Source organism: Lampetra planeri, chromosome 29 (assembly GCF_965212315.1).
Source record: "Lampetra planeri chromosome 29, kcLamPlan1.2.h2, whole genome shotgun sequence".
In the NCBI taxonomy this organism is placed as follows: domain Eukaryota; kingdom Metazoa; phylum Chordata; class Hyperoartia; order Petromyzontiformes; family Petromyzontidae; genus Lampetra; species Lampetra planeri.
In genome coordinates, this window is record NC_136135.1 from 6,926,310 (window position 1) to 6,947,979 (window position 21,670).

General features: G+C 49.0%; 1 protein-coding gene across 1 annotated transcript; it reads right to left on the minus strand.

Moving 5' to 3' along the window:
* Nucleotides 1-38: 38 nt before the first annotated feature.
* Nucleotides 39-21,343, minus strand: LOC144728636 (glutathione S-transferase 1-like). Its single transcript, XM_078608200.1, has 5 exons — nt 21,199-21,343; nt 8,781-8,983; nt 5,393-5,540; nt 4,340-4,469; nt 39-2,757 (listed from the first exon to the last, which is right to left on the minus strand). The coding sequence occupies exons 1-5, from the start codon at nt 21,223-21,225 to the stop codon at nt 2,600-2,602; spliced, it is 666 nt and encodes a 221-aa protein (XP_078464326.1). The 5' UTR covers nt 21,226-21,343; the 3' UTR covers nt 39-2,599.
* Nucleotides 21,344-21,670: the final 327 nt, after the last annotated feature.

The following is a 21,670-nucleotide window of genomic DNA, read 5'->3' on the forward strand; positions in this document are numbered from 1 at the left end:
GTTGACGAACTCGCTCAGAAATTGCACAAGGGTCGCGCTTCGTGAAAATGTGTTTATACAGTGATGACATCCTACATTCAGTTGCGTGATGACTTACACGATACAGGATGCACATGGATGTCCTAGTCTCTATACAGAAGCTTAGGTACCATTGTCCTCAAGGAATGTTTACTTATATGGCCATTTCGTAACTTCTTACAACTAGAGTACTTGTTATCATCATAGCACCGCATAGTGGAAGCCTCTTTGAGTTAAGGCATTTGCCAGCTCGTGAAAGCTTCATATGGCGAAAACAGTTTGCAAGCCGTCGCAGGTAGGCGCCCCACTCGAGTGCCATTGTGTACACACGTGATCTTTTGTCACTCGGATCAAAGCTGGCCCCAGACCCGTTGGTTGCCAATTTTGCCTGGGCTTGGCCACGTATCAGAGACGGTCACAAGGAACTCCTGCCGCAGCAGGGCAAAGACGAACCATCCGGGGATAGGGAGGCACCCGCAAAACTCACCCCGCCGTGTGACTGACACTTCAGATACAGCACAGTATTTGCACACTATTGAGTGTTTGGTTTAAACTTCGCAATGAAAAGCTGACTGCTGTTGAGAGAAACTATTCTGCAAACACCGCAGCAATAGCCAGATTTGTAAAGTTTCAAATATTGCCAGGCCTGGCTTGATGTTGAGTTGACAATACAACACAAAAAAACCACAATGTTCCTGATAAACGCATAGGTGTGTTTTCTCTTTGGTTAAAATAAAAGGGAGACATTGTATTTAAAATAATCCATTAATTTGTTATTTACACAATTACACTGGTAAACATATCTGAGAAAAAAAACGTGTTTTTAATGTTTAGTCGTGTATTATTACAAACCTTACATGGGACCCTCACATCATTGGTTAGTTACTCTTTTAAACTTTATTCATGACCATGTCATCGAATTAAACTGAATGGAAATCCTACGAAAAATAATATTTGAGTATGGTGACTTGTGTCTCAAATGTCAGGTCATCTAAAGAGAGGGCATGGCCCTGGGCTATTTGATAAGTTACGGGGGGCGTGAAACCTCAACATGCCAACTGCTCTTACAAAAGCGCTCCTATTCCATTGCGTTACATAACTGGACTTAATTTAGGGCGGGTTGTGGGTCGTGCTGTATATCACTGCCGGTCTCAAATCCAGGATTTGCGAACACAGCCAGTGACCGTACAGGAATGAGTCCTTATTTCATACGTGAAGATTGTACCGTGCATATCGGCACATTTGTCTTGCCGCAGAGCGGGAATAAGATCATTCACCCCCTTCACCTGCTTGTCTTCTGCAGGAAAACGAAAGGAAATCCGTGTAGGCAATGGACCAGATGAGATTTTGGTTACCACGAGTAGTGTAACATTTAGAGTTACCGGTGTCTCTATATGGCTTAGTCAAAGGGGATTATGCCATAACATAAACTAATGTTATTGCATTATTCGGTTTTATTGACCATTTAAAAGATGTTGGTATAACTCAAGTTTTGCCATCTCAGGTGGTATCAATGAGAACAATGTTTGGTCTGGGCCCAGAGACTATGAGATTATTTCGAGGGCAGCAATTAATATGGAGAATATACAATATATCAGGCATGTAACCAATGTAACCTTGCGCCCAAATCCAACAGCATGTGATTCGCATAAGTTGTAACTAATCTACTCTCATGCACAATTCAAAGGACGTGTCATGTGTCAAAATACAAATTAAACAACGACTCGATGCGTCGTGCGGCTCCCACGGTAGTGAGATGTTAACTACCTTGCCTGGTATCCAGGTGGTCGTGGGTTTGATCCCGATCCCGACGCCTGTATATTTCGAGTTTGCATATTCTCCCTGTGATTGCGTGGATTTTTTATCCGGATCCTCCGTTATCTCCCTCCACATTTAGAATCGGGCGTTTCGGGTATTTTGCCGCTATATATTTCAACGTGAATAGCCACTTCGTTGAGCTATGATTTGTGGCCAGGTCGCTTCTGAAAAAGAGCTGTATAGCTCAGTGGTAAAATAAAAAGTTTAAAATAGTTAAGTTTCATTACTTGCCTATAAATATCTCAAAGCATATCCATCCCCACTGTGAGTCTGAACTGCAGCGCGAATTTCAATGCCCTTCGCACTGAATCACAAAACGTGCGTGGCAAACGAAGTCGCGTTGTACATTTTGCGTCGCATTCAATCCAATTCTCAACATTTTGGGGTTTTTTTTTTCTCTCCATTACAACCATTTAAGAAACCCATTGCCTGTACCACCCCGGCCGGTGAACAGCAATCGTAGAATTCTAGATTTGAAGCTTTCGTGACTGCAAGGATTCATATTCTTAGGTTTTTTCAGTAAAGTCACGTAGGTAAAAAATTAAAATTAATAAAAGTAAAATAAAAATAAAAATAACGACGTTTCGGAGGCAACACAAGCTTCCGTCTTCAGGTGGAACCGTCACAGCACGATAGCTGTAATTTTTTACCTACGTGACTTTACCGAAAAAACCTAAGAATAGCAATCGTAGAACCCTAAAACGCGCCCAGACCCGGACCTCGGTAGCTGGCCGGCCGCGCTCCACGTTTGGCCGACGCTCAGCTACTGCATGGACTTCTTGAAGTCCTCCAGGCCCTGGTTGCACTCTCCATAGTACGTCAGCTGCTTCATGCGCCCGATCCACGCGACGAGTGACGGGTACGACGCCAGGTTGTAGGCGATGGGCTCCAGCATGCTCACGTCCGTCACCATGCACAGGTCTGGCGCGGGGGGGGGGTAGGGGGAGTGCGTGACGGGGGTTGTACGCACGTTTAACTTCTTTCGCACCGTACGTAGCCAACCGTGCTCATCGGAGGTGCGGGGGAAGGACAACAAACTAAACACACACAAAGCAGTTCTGAAGAAATTGGTTTTCAATCTAGATTTAAAAGTGCTTAGCTCCAGTGGCTTCCGAATATCGGAAGTGAGGATGAAGCCAACCTCCCTCTAAGTTGCCACCATCGTTAGATATATTTAAGTCAATCTTGAAAGCTCGCCGCTTTAAACTGGCCTTTATCCCCTAGTTTTGTCCATTTACCCTCGTTCTCCACAATCGAGGTTTTTGGGTTAGATCGCGTAAACATAAATGCGTCGTTAAATCCGCCACCACCCGGCTGTGTCGAGTGCTGTTAAACTACCCTCAAATCTAGATTAAACTACTCTCGTTCTACACTATGAGACCTCCTTTACCAGTGGCAAAATATAGTAGTAGGTTTTTACCCTTTCAACTGGTACAAAAACTGACACCTTTATAGAAGGGATCATGTTTGCAATAACCACAACACAAGCAGTCAAAATGCAAACAAAAATAAACAACTCTGATAATGATATGCATTGTTCTTGAAGTCATCTGGTCCAACACCAATTGAGACTAGGCTCTAAGAAAAGCTGTCCTGGGTGTGGACCAATTAACTTCAAGGACAGTGAATATCATTATCAGAGTTGTTTCTTTTTGTTTGCATTTTGACTGCTTGTGTTGTGGTTATTGCAAACATGACTCCCTGTAAAAAGGTGTCAGTTTTTGTACCAGTTAAAAGGGTAAAAACCTATTACTACTACCCTCGTTCTGTTTATTTCCTGCTTTCCATGCATGGAAGGCATTGGGATCTATGGATAAAATGTGCCTTACAAGTGTAAATTATTGTTATTATCAGTCTCGCGATGCAACAACCCACCCAGGTGCCTGCACATGAACCGGGCTAAGCTCGCCATCTCTGCGATGGACATCCTTTGCGTGCCGTTCCCACCTTTGCCTGCCACTTAGCAATCACTGTCACCGCCCGGCCGTCATTCCTGAGAGCGACGTGTCTGCACAGGCCCACTTGACTTAACATCTCTCTCTTACCCCTTTGCCGTTCCGATGACGTACGCGTACGTGCACGTCATCGGAACAGAAGCGGAAGAAAAACTAAAATAAAACAATTTTATTGGTACCGGGGCTCCCGCAAGACCATGCGGGAGGGCACGTGGCACGCCAAACCGCTGTGCGCGTTCCGAAATTCAGAAGGTGGACGGGACCCACCCTTCAACTTGCCGTCGTCTCGGAACAGGAAAGGGAGGTTAACTACTTGTGTGTGTCCTCTAATGTAGGTGTTCGTCTTTCCTGTCTCAATGCAATTCCACGCACACCCCTTTTCACCCTTTCTCTGAAGCACTTTTCAGCCTCAGTTCAAATTTCTTTGCACATGTTTCTTGATCAATAGAACTGTCAAAATTAGGGCCCCTCAAAATCCGAGGCCATGGGCTGCAGCCCCTAAAGGCCCAGCCTCAAATCAGCTCGCAGAGCCGGCCAGAAAGTCTCACCTGCGATGGTCATGTGGTTTCCTGTCAGGTACTGGTTTGCCTGCAGGGTTTTTTCGAGGAACTGCAGCGCCTCCTTCACCTTGGTCTCCTTCTCTGGGTCAGCTGGCTTCTTCTGGAACAGCTGAGGGCGCTGCATAGCCAAGACAAATGCGCGCACATACACACACAGACGACAACTATCATCAACAGAGCCTTTAAAACAGAATGTTGTGGCAAGTGCTCTCGCGAGAACCTATTAAGGCCAAGCATTTCGTGCAATACAAAGACGGAGGCAGATACGCATACATATGAAAACACAAAAACAGGCGTGCAAAAAATCACATAGGACACATACATAAAAAAATGATATAGACACGCACAAAATACACAGAGTTATGGGTAACTGATACCATTATTATCATAGCATTTTTTTTTTATTTTGTGATTGTTTTGATTTTCCACGAAAGTCTCGCCGAGTCTCAAGACTTTTGTCAGAAGGCTCCTGCCAAGTTGTTTGGAGGTGTGCGGAGTGCATGTTACTGGTGCTGTGTGTTTAATCCCAATTGCAGGTCATTCCTCGACATTGCGATGTTCTGGCCAATACCAGTTCGAGTGAAAATTCCATCAAAAGTGATCCTGCATCGCACCTTGGACAGCGATGTGGCAGCAAATCACCGTGAAGGGTTACACGACGGTAGGATCCATGTTTTCACTATGAGAGGGGTGCAACAAAGATCCCCCGTATAGCCTTAACAGACCGTTGGGGCAAGAGCTGTTAGCGAGCGCCTATGAAGGCCGGCACGGCACACGAAGGGTGTGGGTCGCGAGCACCATGCCGGGCCGCCTTTGTCTCCCCGGTGGCGACGTTTACACACCGCAACACGTACTCACTCGAGGCTGAGTCGACCTAGGGGAGGCCCAGTCGGCCCGGTTCACATAATCGTCACCGGCGTCGGTGTCCGTGAGCGGAAATCGAACTCGGGTCGCCACGTTTCGCAGCGCAGCGCTAACCGCTGTCACCACCACCACCTACCAAACCCCTCCGTGGGAGCAAATTGGTACGTTCCCACTGACCATGTACTCCAAGATGGCCTTGTTTACTGTGCTCAGGCTGATGTTGAGCATGAGGTCCACGCGGGCGCGGGCAGCTGCCTCCCGCGGGTAGAGGGCGTCCGCCTTCTTGGCGCCATACTTGTTCACCAGGTATTGCAGGATGGCGCGGCTGCCGTGTGGAACGGGGGGGGGGGGGGGGTAGAGAGGTCAAAGACAAAGAGGATCCCCCCCCCCCCCCCATCAGTGTCGAATTATCCGAGTAGCAAAAGTAGCTACAGATGCTACGGGGCCCCACACTTTCAAGGGCCCCGTGCTAAATGCTTTCAAGCTATCAATGCCGGTTCGGTGATTCTGCACTTGCTCTATTACTATAGTACTATACCGCCTTCAACTTTTATGAACGACCGTGCCACCTCGAATCCGCTCCTCCCTGTGTCTCTTCTTTGCCCCGTCGGGAGCAGGACGAGGCTCTCTGGCTGTGCGCGTGTGGGCAGGCACCTGCCCGCGATGCTCTTTTGGTAACGTGATTCTTTTATTTTTACTTCGTCCCAATCGCGCCACTATCTCGGTAGCACAGAGCAAGTGCATCGTGCCTCCGCAGGAAGCCGATGTCACAGAGCTGCCTCTGAGGTCCCTTCAAGTGGCCCGCGGCGCACACGCCGAAGCGGGCAGCACGTTCCGATCCGCTCGACAACAGGAGGGTCAATTTTGTCACGTGACGGTCAAGCCAACAATTCGTTCTCAAAGCTGGAATGTCGCCAAATTTAACAACGAAAAGAAGCGTAAAATAAACATGTGCGCGGTCATTGGTGACCGGGCTGAGACCATCAAGATCACTACATTTAAGCACCCAGTTCAATCACAGGTGGCTACCTGGATTCACAGCCATCATCTCAGCCATGTCAGCTCAGTGCTCTGACCTCCGAGCCACCCGGCCATCTCATGCTTGCAAAATGCTCTTTAGTAGACATTCCCAAGAGGTGTGATTGATCTCTGTGTCAAAGTCTCGTGTCTCCTCGTCCCACGCGTCTATGCAGTGCCCCCTGTCCTACCACCACGTGTCCCTGTCCCCTACCACCACGTGTCCCTATCCCTACTACCACGTGTCCCTATCCCCTACCACCACGTGTCCCTATCCCCTACCACCGCGTGTCCCTGTCCCCTACCACCACGTGTCCCTGTCCCCTATCACCACGTGTCCCTATCCCCTACCACCACGTGTCCCTATCCCCTACCACCACGTGTCCCTGTCCCCTATCACCACGTGTCCCTATCCCCTACCACCACGTGTCCCTATCCCCTATCACCACGTGTCCCTATCCCCTACCACCACGTGTCCCTGTCCCCTACCACCACGTGTCCCTATCCCTACCACCCCGTGTCCCTGTCCCCTACCACCACGTGTCCCTATCCCTACCACCGCGTGTCCCTGTCCCCTACCACCACGTGTCCCTATCCCCTACCACCACGTGTCCCTGTCCCCTACCACCCCGTGTCCCTGTCCCCTACCACCACGTGTCCCTGTCCCTACCACCGCGTGTCCCTGTCCCCTACCACCACGTGTCCCTGTCCCCTATCACCACGTGTCCCTATCCCCTACCACCACGTGTCCCTATCCCTACCACCCCGTGTCCCTGTCCCCTACCACCCCGTGTCCCTGTCCCTACCACCACGTGTCCCTGTCCCTACCACCACGTGTCCCTGTCCCCTACCACCACGTGTCCCTATCCCCTACCACCACGTGTCCCTGTCCCCTACCACCACGTGTCCCTATCCCCTACCACCCCGTGTCCCTGTCCCCTACCACCACGTGTCCCTATCCCCTACCACCACGTGTCCCTATCCCCTACCACCACGTGTCCCTATCCCCTACCACCACGTGTCCCTATCCCCTACCACCACGTGTCCCTGTCCCTACCACCGCGTGTCCCTGTCCCCTACCACCACGTGTCCCTGTCCCCTATCACCACGTGTCCCTATCCCCTACCACCACGTGTCCCTATCCCTACCACCCCGTGTCCCTGTCCCCTACCACCCCGTGTCCCTGTCCCTACCACCACGTGTCCCTGTCCCTACCACCACGTGTCCCTGTCCCCTACCACCACGTGTCCCTATCCCCTACCACCACGTGTCCCTGTCCCCTACCACCACGTGTCCCTATCCCCTACCACCCCGTGTCCCTGTCCCCTACCACCACGTGTCCCTATCCCCTACCACCACGTGTCCCTATCCCCTACCACCACGTGTCCCTATCCCCTACCACCACGTGTCCCTATCCCCTACCACCACGTGTCCCTGTCCCTACCACCACGTGTCCCTATCCCCTACCACCACGTGTCCCTATCCCCTACCACCACGTGTCCCTATCCCCTACCACCACGTGTCCCTATCCCCTGCCACCACGTGTCCCTGTCCCTACCACCACGTGTCCCTATCCCCTACCACCACGTGTCCCTATCCCCTACCACCACGTGTCCCTATCCCCTACCACCACGTGTCCCTATCCCCTACCACCACGTGTCCCTATCCCCTACCACCACGTGTCCCTGTCCCCTACCACCACGTGTCCCTATCCCCTACCACCACGTGTCCCTGTCCCTACCACCACGTGTCCCTATCCCCTACCACCACGTGTCCCTATCCCCTACCACCACGTGTCCCTATCCCCTACCACCACGTGTCCCTGTCCCCTACCACCACGTGTCCCTATCCCCTACCACCACGTGTCCCTGTCCCTACCACCACGTGTCCCTATCCCCTACCACCACGTGTCCCTATCCCCTACCACCACGTGTCCCTATCCCCTACCACCACGTGTCCCTGTCCCTACCACCACGTGTCCCTATCCCCTACCACCACGTGTCCCTATCCCCTACCACCACGTGTCCCTATCCCCTACCACCACGTGTCCCTGTCCCTACCACCACGTGTCCCTATCCCCTACCACCACGTGTCCCTATCCCCTACCACCACGTGTCCCTATCCCCTACCACCACGTGTCCCTATCCCCTACCACCACGTGTCCCTATCCCCTACCACCACGTGTCCCTATCCCCTACCACCCCGTGTCCCTGTCCCCTACCACCACGTGTCCCTATCCCCTACCACCACGTGTCCCTGTCCCTACCACCGCGTGTCCCTGTCCCCTACCACCACATGTCCCTATCCCCTACCACCACGTGTCCCTGTCCCTACCACCCCGTGTCCCTGTCCCCTACCACCACGTGTCCCTATCCCCTACCACCACGTGTCCCTGTCCCTACCACCGCGTGTCCCCGTCCCCTACCACCACGTGTCCCTATCCCCTACCACCACGTGTCCCCGTCCCCTACCACCACGTGCAGCCGAGCGCTCTGCTCCCCCCCCCCACGTCACCCCACCCCGCCACCCTCATCCACACGCCCCTCACCTCTCCCAGAGTCGCAGGCCGCCGTCGTCGATGGCCGGCACGGTGTGCATGGGGCTGATGAGCTGGAAGTCGTCCTTGAGCTGATCGCCCTTCATGAGGTCGACGACGCGCAGCTCGGTGCTGAGTCCCAACTCGCGGCACAGCATGAGCACGGCTCGGCACGGCGCGCTCATGGGGAACCAGTAGAGCACCAGCTGGCTCGCCTGGCGCGCACGGAGACGGAGCCGCGTGGCGGCGACTCGCCGGTTAGGTACGAGGGGTTTCGTGGGAGACGAGCCCCCCCCCCCCCCATTCCCCATCAATCCCCAGGTTAGGGGCCGTCCATAAATGACGTCACGCGATTTTGGAAGATTTTTGACCCCCCCCCCCCCACTTCGTCACACATGTCTGACCCCTCCCCCCCCCCCCTAGGTGCGTGACGTCATTTATGGAGGGCCCCCAAGTCGACGTTCCGTATTGTCTTCTTGATTCTTTCGGTAAAGTCACGTAGAAGGGAAATAATAAAATAATAAAAATAAAACATAATAAAAATAATTATCACGACGTTTCGGCCACAACGCAAGCAGCCGTCCTCAGGTGAAGAATGAAACACCACCAAGCTTGGAGCGTATATTTAAGCTGGGTTGGTGGGAGAAGAGCGCCTTGACAAAGGAATTTGCATATCAAGAGGAATTTCGCATATTTATGGGAAATTGTGTTGTGTGTGAGTGGACGTCAGCCCCACGTGGCCTCAGAGCCACGTGACAGCCTCCTCCAGCACGTGCTGGGCAACCAATCCACCCGGCACGCTCTGACGGACTTACAATCTTACCCAGTTACCCCCCCACCTCCCCACATTGAATGTTCATCCTCTTCCCGATGCAGAGGTCGCAAACGGGTTTTGATTCCTTACCCGTACCCGTACCCGGCCGCACCAGGGTCGCAAATGGGTACCCGTACCCGTACCCGGCCGGGTACGGGTACCCGTTCTCTACCCGTACCCGTACCCTACCCGAATTGAGTGACAAACGGCTACTCACCAGTGACTCACGGTCTACCCGTACCCGTACCCGGCCGCACCAGGGTCGCAAACGGGTACCCGTACCCGGCCGGGTACAGGTAGCCGGGTATCGGGTAGGGTACGGGTATCGGGTACCCGGTTGCGACCCTTGCCCCGATGTGATGTCCCCGCTTGACTGGGGCAGCGGGCTCCTCTTTTCCCACCTTGTCAACCTCTCCCCCCCCCCCCCCTTTTACGTGGTTCCGTTACGTCGGGACCGTCCTCCGTGAATTGTGACGGCTGGTTTGAGCGAGCTGTGTGTGGCGCGCTGTAGCAAGCTCGCGTTTTGTTCCGATAAAAGCAACAGCAACAAAAACAATGGGAAGACGAGCTCCCCTATCGTCGGTGCGATTGAGGGTCGCGCTCGTTTGGGGGCCGTCCATATATGACGTCACTCGATTTTGGACGATTTTTGACCCCCCCCCCCCCTTTCGTCACACGGCGTCACAAAAAGTCAGACCCCCCCCCTCAAATATGACGTCACAAAGTTCTGCCCCCCCCCCCCTCCGCAAAAATAAAACATGCTTCAAATCGCTTTAAACTATTGTCATTGTAGTGCGTATTTCATGTGCCGCTGCACTCTGATGTTGTGTTAATTAAGTAGAACGTGTTGTCTATATTTATTTAAAGTTGCGCATTTTGATGTGACGTCACATTTCTCAACCCTCCCCCCCCCTTGTCACACATCGTCACAAATATCTGACCCCCCCCCCCGCCCCTAGGTGCGTGACGTCATTTATGGACGGTCCCTTGTGCACACACACATAGTGCTCGCCCACAAGTGAACCTCGTCGAGGAGCGTAAACCGTCAGCATCCTCGCAGCGACGGATTTTCCGCTGACCATCGAGCAAAGACGCTCACCGCCTCGCGCCCTTTCTGCGGCCGTCTGGAGCGCTCTTTCTTCCGATATTAGGAAGCCATTGGAGCGATGCACTTTTAAATAATGGAGATTGAAAACGAATTTCTTTCTAACTTCTTTTTGTGTTTAGCTTGTCGTCCTTCCCCCGCACCTCTGATTAGTTGGTTATGTACGGTGCGAAAATCAAGTCAAACATACCTAATATTCTTGGTTCTTTCGGTAAAGTCACGTAGAAGGGAAATAATAAAATAATAAAAATAACACATACTCAGGTAAAATTCTCACGACGTTTCGGCCACAACGCAAGCAGCCGTCCTCAGGTGAAGAACAGGGCTGTCGGGAAGACAACGTCCTAATGAACACTGCTAAGCTTGGCAGCGTATTTTTAAGCTGGGTCGGAGGAAGAGAGAGCCTTGACAAAGGAGTTTACATATCAACAGAGGAATTTAGCATATTGATGACAAATGCAGAGATGGGATTAGTCACTACTTGTGAAATGTGTAGGTGGTGGGGGGTCTCAAAGTCATATTATGCTAGTATATTATGTAGGATTAGCAGTGATAAAGGGAGGCAAATAGGATTAGCATAAATAAAGGGAGGGACATTTTAATGGTAAAGAGCTGCAGCAGCCAAATCACCGCGTATCAAACTCGCGCATTATGTGGACAACAAAAAAGGAGTTTCTAAAGAACTACAAATACCCTACTACCATACAATACACCGATGTGAAAAAAATAAATATAAACTACATCAATATAATCAATGTACTCAATATACTCTCCAATAAGCTGAGCTATTAACATTAAGTAACTGGGTATACACTAAACTATATAATGACTACCATATAGTAAACTGATTAAAAAAAACTAAAATATAAACGACATCAATATAATCAATAAACTCAATATACTCTCCAATAAGCTGAGCTACTAACAATATACATTACACTTCTATGTCGACACCGTACTATGTACTGCCATAGACAAACCCCAACATTGAATTATACACTGCGTTACTATACACTACCCTATACCTTATACTGTACATTATAATATTACACTATGTATTATTCTACAAACCTTAATGTATACCACACAGCTGTATATTCACTATACAATTATGATACTATATATTACCTTGTACATTATATTAAACATTACACTATTTATTATTATACAATCTACTATACGCCATACCATTGACAGTCGCGTGAAAGGTACTGAGAGGAAGCAAAGGAATATGTCAATGGGAGAGTGGTAGGAGGAAACTTGCAGTGGAGCAAAGACTCCGATCCGTGAGGAGAATATAAAAGATATATAGTCAGTGCCAGCGAGTGGAATGTGGTCTGAAAGTCACCGTAAACATGAACACAATCAATCAAGACCCGAAATGGTTTATCACGTCCTCCCAATGATTGCTGGGCCAGAATCTATCTTCTCGGTTGAAATTGTCTCTGTGTTTGGATATGTGGATGGCCTCATGAACGAATCTCTCATGGTAGCCGGATGACTTGCAGAGAACCTCCTCCTTGGAGAAGTCAATGTCATGTGGGCCCACTGAATTATAACAGTGGTCTGCCACGGCTGAGGAGTTGTTCCTACCGTGTTTCAGGTCTGCCTTGTGTTCACGGATGTGGTCCGAGACATGTCGTTTGGTTTCCCTAATGTAACTGCTACCACAGAGGCAACTTAGTTTGTAAACGCCAGGGTACTGTATGTTTGGAATCACAAATACATACGTAATCCGACAAAATCGGAAAATGTCGCCTCGATGCGAGATTGAATATTATTGGGTTTGTTTTTGGAGTAATTCGAACACGTGATGTCGCGGAAATGGCGGCGCTCCCTGTGACGTCACGACCGTGCTTTTGCCCGCCAAAGTTGGTGACGTCACTTGTCGGCGGGGAAATTCGAAAATAATCCCAAGATCCCAATTTTCCACTTGAGGTTGGTCTCACGGCTCACGGCCAACTTCGGTGACGATTATCTGAACGGGTCCTGGGCCTCCCCTAGGTCAACTCAGCCTCAATTGAGCATCTGATGCAGTGCGTAGTAGGCGCGGTCGGGTGTGGTGTGCCACAGTGGTGCTGCTCGCTGACTGCACTTGCCCCAAAAAGTCTGTTGAGGCTACACGGGGGATCTTTGGTGGTGGTGGTGGTGGTGGTGGTGGAGGGGGTGGGATGACCACTGAGCCTGATTGGGGGATCGTCACACCCAGGCAGGGGTCGTAACCTTTCAAAGAAGAAGATTTTTTTTTTACTCTTTGGTTCTATTATTTAATTAATTTGTTTCTTTCTACGTGACTTTACAGAAAAAACCAAAGAGTAATTTCTGCAGTCACGAAACCTCCACATCATTTTTTAGTTTTTGTCTTCGACCAAAATAGTTCGAGAGACGCATCACACGCGGAGCGACTTGAACGCAAACACAGCAGCAAGCACACAGATGTAAACCCACGCGGTTTACCCCGAATTCCTGTACAGGGGAATTGAGTTTTCAGGTCCATACGGCGTACAGCCGTTTCAATACGGGCAAAATAAATTGTTTAGTCTATTTTTTGTGTTTCTCCCTTGGGATGGGGCTTTGAAGGAATGAACGTCGAGATGTATAAGGGGCACGGGGTGACCGATACGGTCTGAATTGCTCTGTAATAAGCTAGGCACTGATAAGCAGTTGACAGGTATGAGCATGTATACGGCAGGTGACAAACACATTCTGACTTGAATAAACAAAATAGACGATGGAATAAACTGCGTCTATTTAGTTTTCGTGCCTACAGGAATCTATTGACTTGAACATTTTGTCGTCACATTCCATGGTGACCCATTCCCTGCCAAATTAAACACATTCTCTTTAAAGTTTAAACGGCTGCCCGCAAAGGAGACGAGCTACAGCTTGAGACAAAGATACAGATCCCCTGTGTAGCCTTAACAGACTGTGGGGGCAAGTGCTGTTAGCGAGTAGCAACCTATGAAGGCCGGCACGGCACGCGAAAGGGTGGGTGGCCAACACGACACCCGGCCGCCTTTGTCTCCCCGGTGGCGATGTTCACACACCGCACCAGGTACTCATTTGAGGCTGAGTCGACCTAGGGGAGGCCCAGAGACCGGTTCAAAAAATCGTCACTGGCGGTGTTTGCCGTGAGCGGGAATCGAACCCGGGTAGCCAGGTTCGCAGCGCAGCGTCGCGCTAACCGCTGCACCTCCGCTCCCCACAGTGGCTTGAGAGTGACATGATGGAGGAGCCGAAGTCATCGGCAGAAACATCAGCTGAGCGCCTCCTATGTTGCCCTGATAAGCAGGCCCTGCCCCTGTGTGCCATGACTCGTGTTGTACAATGAAGAGGTCCCCTTCCATGTGGGAGTGACCCCGTGTTGTCATTTCATTAATAAAATGTGATGGATGTTGATGACGTTGAAAAAAAAAAGAGAGCGGCCGGCCAGCAACAATCGGCGAGCTCCGAGTCGCCGGTGCCGCACCGCGTTGACTGGAGTCGTGGGTCCGTCCGTCGGTGTGTTGCGAAACGAAGCCACCACCGGTGCAGTGCGTCGCGTGTGTGGACTGACCCCCCACAATGGCTTTTATCTCAGTTTCTAAATAAATAACTCTTGAAAAGCCTCCTAACCGTCCGCCCGGCTAACGCTCAGATTCAATAACGGGGCGGTGGTGGGGGGGTTAACAGAAGTACAAACAGTTCTTGCCCAATGGTTAGCCGTGTTTTATTGACTTCTCATTGAAACCCTATCGGCACAAATCACACCTCCCTTTGATTTGTCACGGCTCAGTAAAGCCCCTTTGAGTTACGCCACACGCAAAAAACGACAGAGAGAGAGACACACACACACCTAGCCGGGCACATTCACCGCAGCGTCGTAGCCTGCACCCGGGGTACACACAACACGACTCAAGCGAAATGGGTTCAGCTAAAGTGCGCTAAACAAACGCATAAAGAGACCAGAGTCAACGAATGCGTCATGAAACCCGATCATACAACTGTGCCGCATAGATTCTAAATCTGACAAGTTTGATCCCAGTAAGTAGCAGCATCATCAGCGGCAGCATCATCAGCAGCAGCATCATCAGCAGCAGCAGCATCATCAGCAGCAGCATCATCAGCAGCAGCAGCAGCATCATCAGCAGCACCATCAACATTATCAGCAGCAGCACCATCAACATCAGCAGCATCATCAGCAGCAGCATCATCATCAGCAGCACCATCATCATTATCAGCAGCAGCACCATCATCAGCAGCATTATCATCAGCAGCAGCATCAGCAGGAGCAGTAGCAGCATCATCATCATTAGCAGCATCATCAGCAGCAGCATCATCATCATCAGCAGCAGCATCATCATCAGCAGCACCATCATCATTATCAGCAGCAGCACCATCAGCATCAGCAGCACCATCATCATCAGCAACAGCAGCATCATCATCAGCAGCAGCATCAGCAGCAGCATCATCAGCAGTAGCAGCAACATCATCAGCAGCAGCATCATCATCATCAGCATCATCATCATCAGCAGCATCATCATCAGCAGCAGCATCATCAGCAGCAGCATCATCAGCAGCAGCATCATCAGCAGTAGCAGCAACATCATCAGCAGCAGCATCATCATCATCAACAGCATCATCATCAGCAGCATCATCATCAACAGCGGCATCATCATCATGGTTAATCCACTGCTACTGGATGAATGACTCCCAAAAGACGCCACCCTCCTCCCCGCGATGCTGCGTGCGAACTGAATTCATCGCTCCATCTCCGTCGGCTGGTCCCCGTGTTCCTTTTCTTGGCCAGGTATCGGTGTTCAAAATATCGGGAAACTTCGTGAGGGGGCCTCGACAGAGACATTTTCGTGGAGATGTCCCCCGGTGTTGAATGGCTGTGCAAGGCGCAGGGTCCCAATGGCACTTGGCACGGATTCTGTTGGATACTCTGCCAAAATAGTGTCCACCCTGTCGCTGCGTTTGACGGGGGAGTCGCTGCATATTGCACGTGGTTAATCGGCTCCATACGCTCGGCATTAACCAATTCTAACAAATGTACAGCTATTTCTCAATCCACTGCTGGATCAATGCCTCTGCACGCCGTGTCAGTTGTGAGAGGGTGGGGGTGTTGACCATACTTCACTGCTCTGGTCGGTGCAAGTCGGTGCAAATTGTTGAAAGGGCAGTGAGGTGAGGTCTGGTCACTCGTCAATTATGTTCACCGCAACCAGTAATCGAACTTTGGTCGCCCGGTTCATGGCAGTGGGTAGCAATTCGTGATAACCATTGCACATTGCACCACTAATCGTCCCCAAACAATGTCAAATCTGCAACTTAAACCACAGTGACCTAACACTGCCATTATTAAGCAATTCAAGTTCTCAAGTTCAGGCACTAAATAATCACAATTGGGGCTTTAATTAGCGTAATAAAATCTCCGTTTACATTGCTCTTTGGAGAGCAGTGCGTTAGAAGTAAGTCAAGGAGGTGGGTCAAGGAATGAAAAACCAAGTTCAAGTAAAGTCACGTAGAAGGGAAATAATAAAATAATAAAAATAAAACATAATAAAATACAATTCTCACGACGTTTCGGCCACAACGCAAGCAGCCGTCCTCAGGTGAAGAACAGGGCTGTCCAAGCCTTCTACGTGACTTTACCGAAAGAACCAAGAAGATGAATCCCTGCAGTCACGAAAGCTTGAAATCGAAATTAAAGTTCAAGTAACTGGGGTCACTGATGCTGTGGGATTGTTTTTTTATCTTTTTCATCGAAGCAAATCGAGTGGCGGTGGGAAGGACGCGCTCGTGAGAACAAGAGACGAGAGACAAAAAGATTGAAGTCCGGTGCGGAGAATGAGACCAGGGAAGTCGTGGCTGAGGTGAGCCGGTGGACAAGGTGGCAGCCGTGAAGAGGAGGGGATGCGGCAACGAACTTTGACATTAAACAAGGAAATAAATCGGAGCACATTCGTGCAACAAGAAACCTGACAAGGCCACTCCACCACCTCCACCACCTCCACCCGGGTAAGCGCAGCAATTACATTTCCAATTCCCACCCTGGAGCTGAACGAGAACACGCGCGTGGATGCCTGGCGCGTTACAGACGAGGGTCCGGTCGCTGTGTGAACGTGAAGGGAGTTTCGATTTAAAGCTTTCGTGACTGCAGGGATTCATCTTCTTGGTTCTTTCGGTAAAGTCACGTAGAATGGAAATAATAAAATAATAAAAATAAAACATAATAAAATAATTCTCGCGACGTTTCGGCCACAACGCAAGCGGCCGTCCTCAGGTGGAGAACAGGTCCTCAGGTGGAGAACAGGTCTGTCGAGAAGACAGACCTGTTCTTCACCTGAGGACGGCTGCTTGCGTTGTGGCTGAAACGTCGTGATAATTATTTTATTATGTTTTATTTTTATTATTTTATTATTTCTCTTCTACGTGACTTTACCGAAAGAACCAAAAAGGTGAAGGGAGTTGGCAACGCATTTGGGTTGGTGCCGCAGGCGATCCTGCAGCCAAAGTCTATGGGGTCAGCGAAATAATAAACCGTGGGACAAGTGGCGGGCGGGGGGTGGGGGGGTGACTGTAGCGCACGGGAGAGAGTTTGTGGACCGATTGAGTTGAAGGACTTGGGACCTGCAAGGGCTGTAAACTCAGTTGTCGACTTACACAAATCGTCGTGGGTGAGAGTGCGTGTTCTCATTTCACGCGGAGAGAGAACATCTGAATCTTTATTCGCTCGGAGAAATCCGATGAGCCATGAGAGCACTTTGTTTCACAGGTGTCCGGTAGGGCCGGGTCAGAACGTTACAACAACAAAAACTAAAACAAACTATCGGAGTACAAAGTATAGGAATCAAATCGCTAAAACATACAACATATGTCTATAAAACAGCACTAATCAAAGTTGTAATAGATCAGAGTTAACGTGTTTATTAAACTGAGCCAGGTTTATTCCAAGAGCTTGCGGGAAAGAGATGATGGTAAAATGATAAACTACTCAACTTTATACTCTTAGGTTTTTTCGGTAAAGTCACGTACGTAAAAAATAATATGAATAAAATAAAAATACGTGAAAATAAATCATGTGAAAATGATACATCATTTTTTATTATTTTATTTCTGTTGTTTTTTTTACCTACGTGACTTTCCCGAAAGCTTCAAATCTAGAACTACTAAACTTAGTTGTTTTCTTTCATTTTACCAAGTAAGGCCCACTAAGCTATTGGCTTGTTTTTTTAGAAGCGACCTGGCCACAAATGATAGCTCAACGAAGCGGCTTATTGTGTGGAGATTTATAGCAGCCGAACAATCTGAACACTTAATGTGGAGGAGGAAAAAACCGGAGGACCCCCCGGACACAACAAAAAATAAATCCACGCGACCACGGCGAGAGAGACACGCGGACTCCAAATATAGAGGCGGTCAGGGTCGGGATCGAACCCCACGACCTCCTGTATACGAGGCGAGGTAGTTAACATCTTGAATTTAGTTGCGAACATTCCCAACCCCCCCACCCACCGAGACTACCACTGATGTTTGATTGCTACACCGCAGCCTCCCTGCCATTGACGGGTCGCTTCAATTGCGTATTATCTGTTCGCCCGGGTGCAAACACAACGCAGTGTGTGTGTGTGTGGCCACTCACAGCAGATACAACAACAAAGCGACAATTGCTGCGACTCTTGATGATAATAATAATAATGTCTTTTCGCTGACAGATGTTGTTTATTAGCTTGCTGTCGCCCTCGTTTGAATTGTTTTGCTTGCTCTTGCGCTTTGCTAGTTGCGAAACGCTCGGCTGCTGCTGCTTCTTCTGCTGCTGAGCTAACAACCCAGCCCGGGACCGGTCATCTTTGTACCAACGGCTGAGCAGTTGCTAGGACGCTGCACACAACACGGATCTGCCGCTCCCATTTGGCATACCGATTGTCGTTGTCGTTGTTGAGAAGAAGGAAAACAAGTAGTACGTAGGCTTTCACGACCAATATTATTCATAATATAGGTTTTTGGGTTTAGATCGCGTTATTTATAAATGTGTCTTAAGCATTTTTTTTAAACACGCTTTAATGAAATGTACCGTACGAGAAATGGAAGAACTCCACGACTCCTGGAAGTGGCCCCGAATCTTGCCACAACGTAAGGAACCGTGGTGAATTAGAGCCAGTTGAGTGTGGACAATTAGACCCAAGCCGAAACATAACATATAAAAAAGAATGTTTAAAAATATATTTTTTTATGATAGAATATAGTATTGTCATCAGTATGACATAAGTATACCAAGTTTGCAGTCTATACCACATTGGGAAATGGGTTAAAATTGAGTTACAAGATTTGAGGAGCTACATCATGGGACCTCCTTTGCCAGTACCAAAATATACTAATAGGGGTTTTCCCCTTTTTTCTGGCAACAAAACTGACACCTTTTGCAAGGAATCATGTTTACATTAACCACAATACTTGCAGTCAAATGCAAACAAAAAACAATACTGATAATTTATGCATTGCCCTTGAAACTTATTGGTCCACACCAGAGACAGCTTTCTTTAGAGCCTAGTCTCATATGGTGTTCGACCAGATGACGCCAAAAGGCGCACGGATGCATGCAAGAATCCACGTGCGCCTTTTGGCGTCATCTGTGGTTAATGTAAACATGATTCCTTGCAAAAGGTGTCAGTTTTGTTGCCAGAAAAAGGGGAAAACCCCTATTAGTAAGATTTGAGGATACAACAACGACACCAACAACGACAGACAGAGTGAGTTAAAAAAAAGCGTGTAGTAATAAAAATCACAAAATAGCGATTCTAAAGACGTCTCCTTTGCGGTGGGAAACGCCGGCCGGAGGTGAGAAACGATGGTGAAGGTGGCTGTAGGTCAGGGGGAGTCGGCACCTTGCGGGTCTCCGGATCCGCATGCGGTGGTGGCTCTTGATGGACTTGCCTCGTGACAGCTATTTTATTGAGGAACCCCTCCGTCTCGAGTTCACCACGCGGTGGATTGCGACTCTTGAAATAGATGCTTTTGTTTTACCCGAATATTTTTTTTTTTAATGGCTCGTCTTGTTTTTTGGTTGCCGACCCCGGTTCGAGACGTTTCGGACACGGGCCAAACACAAGATTTGATAAGGGGGGCGGGGGTGAGGGGTGGGGGGGCCAAAGCACTCGGATAAAATCCAAGCATACGAACGACTTAAAAAAAAACTCAAAACTCTACACGGATGCATGCAAGAATACATCGCCTAGTCTCAAACAATATTAGACCAGAGGACGCCAAAAGGCGAACAGCTGTTTGAGACTAGGCTCTTGAGAAAGTTTTCCCTGGTGTGGACCAATCAGTTTCAAAGACAATGCATCGTGTTTTTTGTTTGCATGTTGACCACAAAGTATATGTGGTTCATGCAGACATGATTCTAGATTTGAAGCTTTCGTGACTGCAAGGATTCATACTCTTAGGTTTTTTCGGTAAAGTCACGTAGGTAAAAAATAAAATTAAAAGTTAATAAAAGTAATAATGGAAATAAAAGAAAATAATAAATCACGACGTTTCGGAGGCAACACAAGTCTCCGTCATCAGGTGGGACCGTCACAGCTGAAATTACTGCATCAAGACGGTCCCACCTGATGATGGAGACTTGTGTTGCATCCGAAACGTCGTGATTTATTATTTTATTTTATTTCCATTATTGCTTTTATTAACTATTAATTTTATTTTTTACCTACGTGACTTTACCGAAAAAACCTAAAAGTACAGACATGATTCATTGCAAAAGGTTGCTGTTTGGTGTTTTAACATCTCAACACAACTGTTTTATTGCCAGAAAGGGTAAAACCTATTCTTATATAGCTTAGCTTTTGTTGTTGTTGTAAAATTGCAGCTGCCGTGTCAACTATTTTTTTTATTTTACCAAGGCCCACTGAGCTATGTAGCTCTTTTTTTCTCAGAAGCGGCCTGGCTATCACGAATAATCGCCCAGCCAAGTGGCAGATCGTGTGGAAATGTATAGCGGACAAATGACCCTAAACACGTGACGTTTGCTACCCGTACCCGGCCGGGTACGGGTAGCCGGGTATCGGGTAGGGTACGGGTATCGGGTACCCGGTGGCGACCTCTGCCTCTCCCACAAGGGGAATCTCTCTCATCGACAGTGGAATTGGCCAAACATCTCCAAGTATATGTCCCTCGTGAGATAAAGTCTTGGGGACTCGACGAAGATTCCCTGTGTAAATAATTGGCATTGTTTTAACGACTGAATTTAAGCCCATATCAGAGGGTTATATTATGAATAGACGATACATATTTGGCATAATAAAAACTACTGGTGCACATTATACATCTTTTTTTGACAGGATATACATCAAAAATGAAAAAACTAGGATGCAGTTTTTTTTTTTTTACAAAAGCCACGGACAATCACGCCGATGATGAAGTTCATGGAAGTTCGCTGACGACATTGCTGCTGAAGGTGATGAGTTCCATTGATGATGATTATGATAAAATGACGATTACAATGATGGCGATGATGTCATTCTCACCTGAACGGTGCCAACCTTGTTGCCCATCTTGTGACGTGGAGGGGCAGCGAGTGTGAGCGGTTTGGATCTTTCTTCTCCAAGCAGCAATCTTGTCCTGCCAGCAGCGTGCGACAGCGTGCGTGCGAGTGTGCGTTGGGATTGGAGCTGCCGCTATAAGTTTGTCTCAATGCACGGGGCGGACCCAGGTGGACCGATGCCCAAAGAAGGTACAACCCCCTCCTGCAAGCCCTTCCAAGCCACCACCGCCACCCCCACCACCACTACCACCACCCCCCACCCGAACCCAACAACAGACGCTGTAGCCAGGGAGACAGCTTTCTAAAGTCTTTGGAGCACAGCGGGCTGAGAAAGGAAAAATATATGTAAAAAAAAATATCAAACTTAACACGTTTACAGCAGGAGATGCTCGGGACACAATAAGTGTCGTTGTTAGCGCGCTGTATTTACATTCGGGGTTTGAGCGCTTGCTTCC

Bases quoted from the DNA above. Each gene is read 5' to 3' on its own strand.
- LOC144728636 (XM_078608200.1), bottom strand. From the start codon at position 21,225: ATGGGCAACAAGGTTGGCACCGTTCAG. The intron at 5,541-8,780 runs GTGAGGGGCGTG...TCCACACGGCAG, and splicing joins GGCCTGCGACTCTGGGAGAG to CCGCGCCATCCTGCAATACC. The intron at 2,758-4,339 runs GTGAGACTTTCT...CCCCCGCGCCAG, and splicing joins AAACCACATGACCATCGCAG to ACCTGTGCATGGTGACGGAC.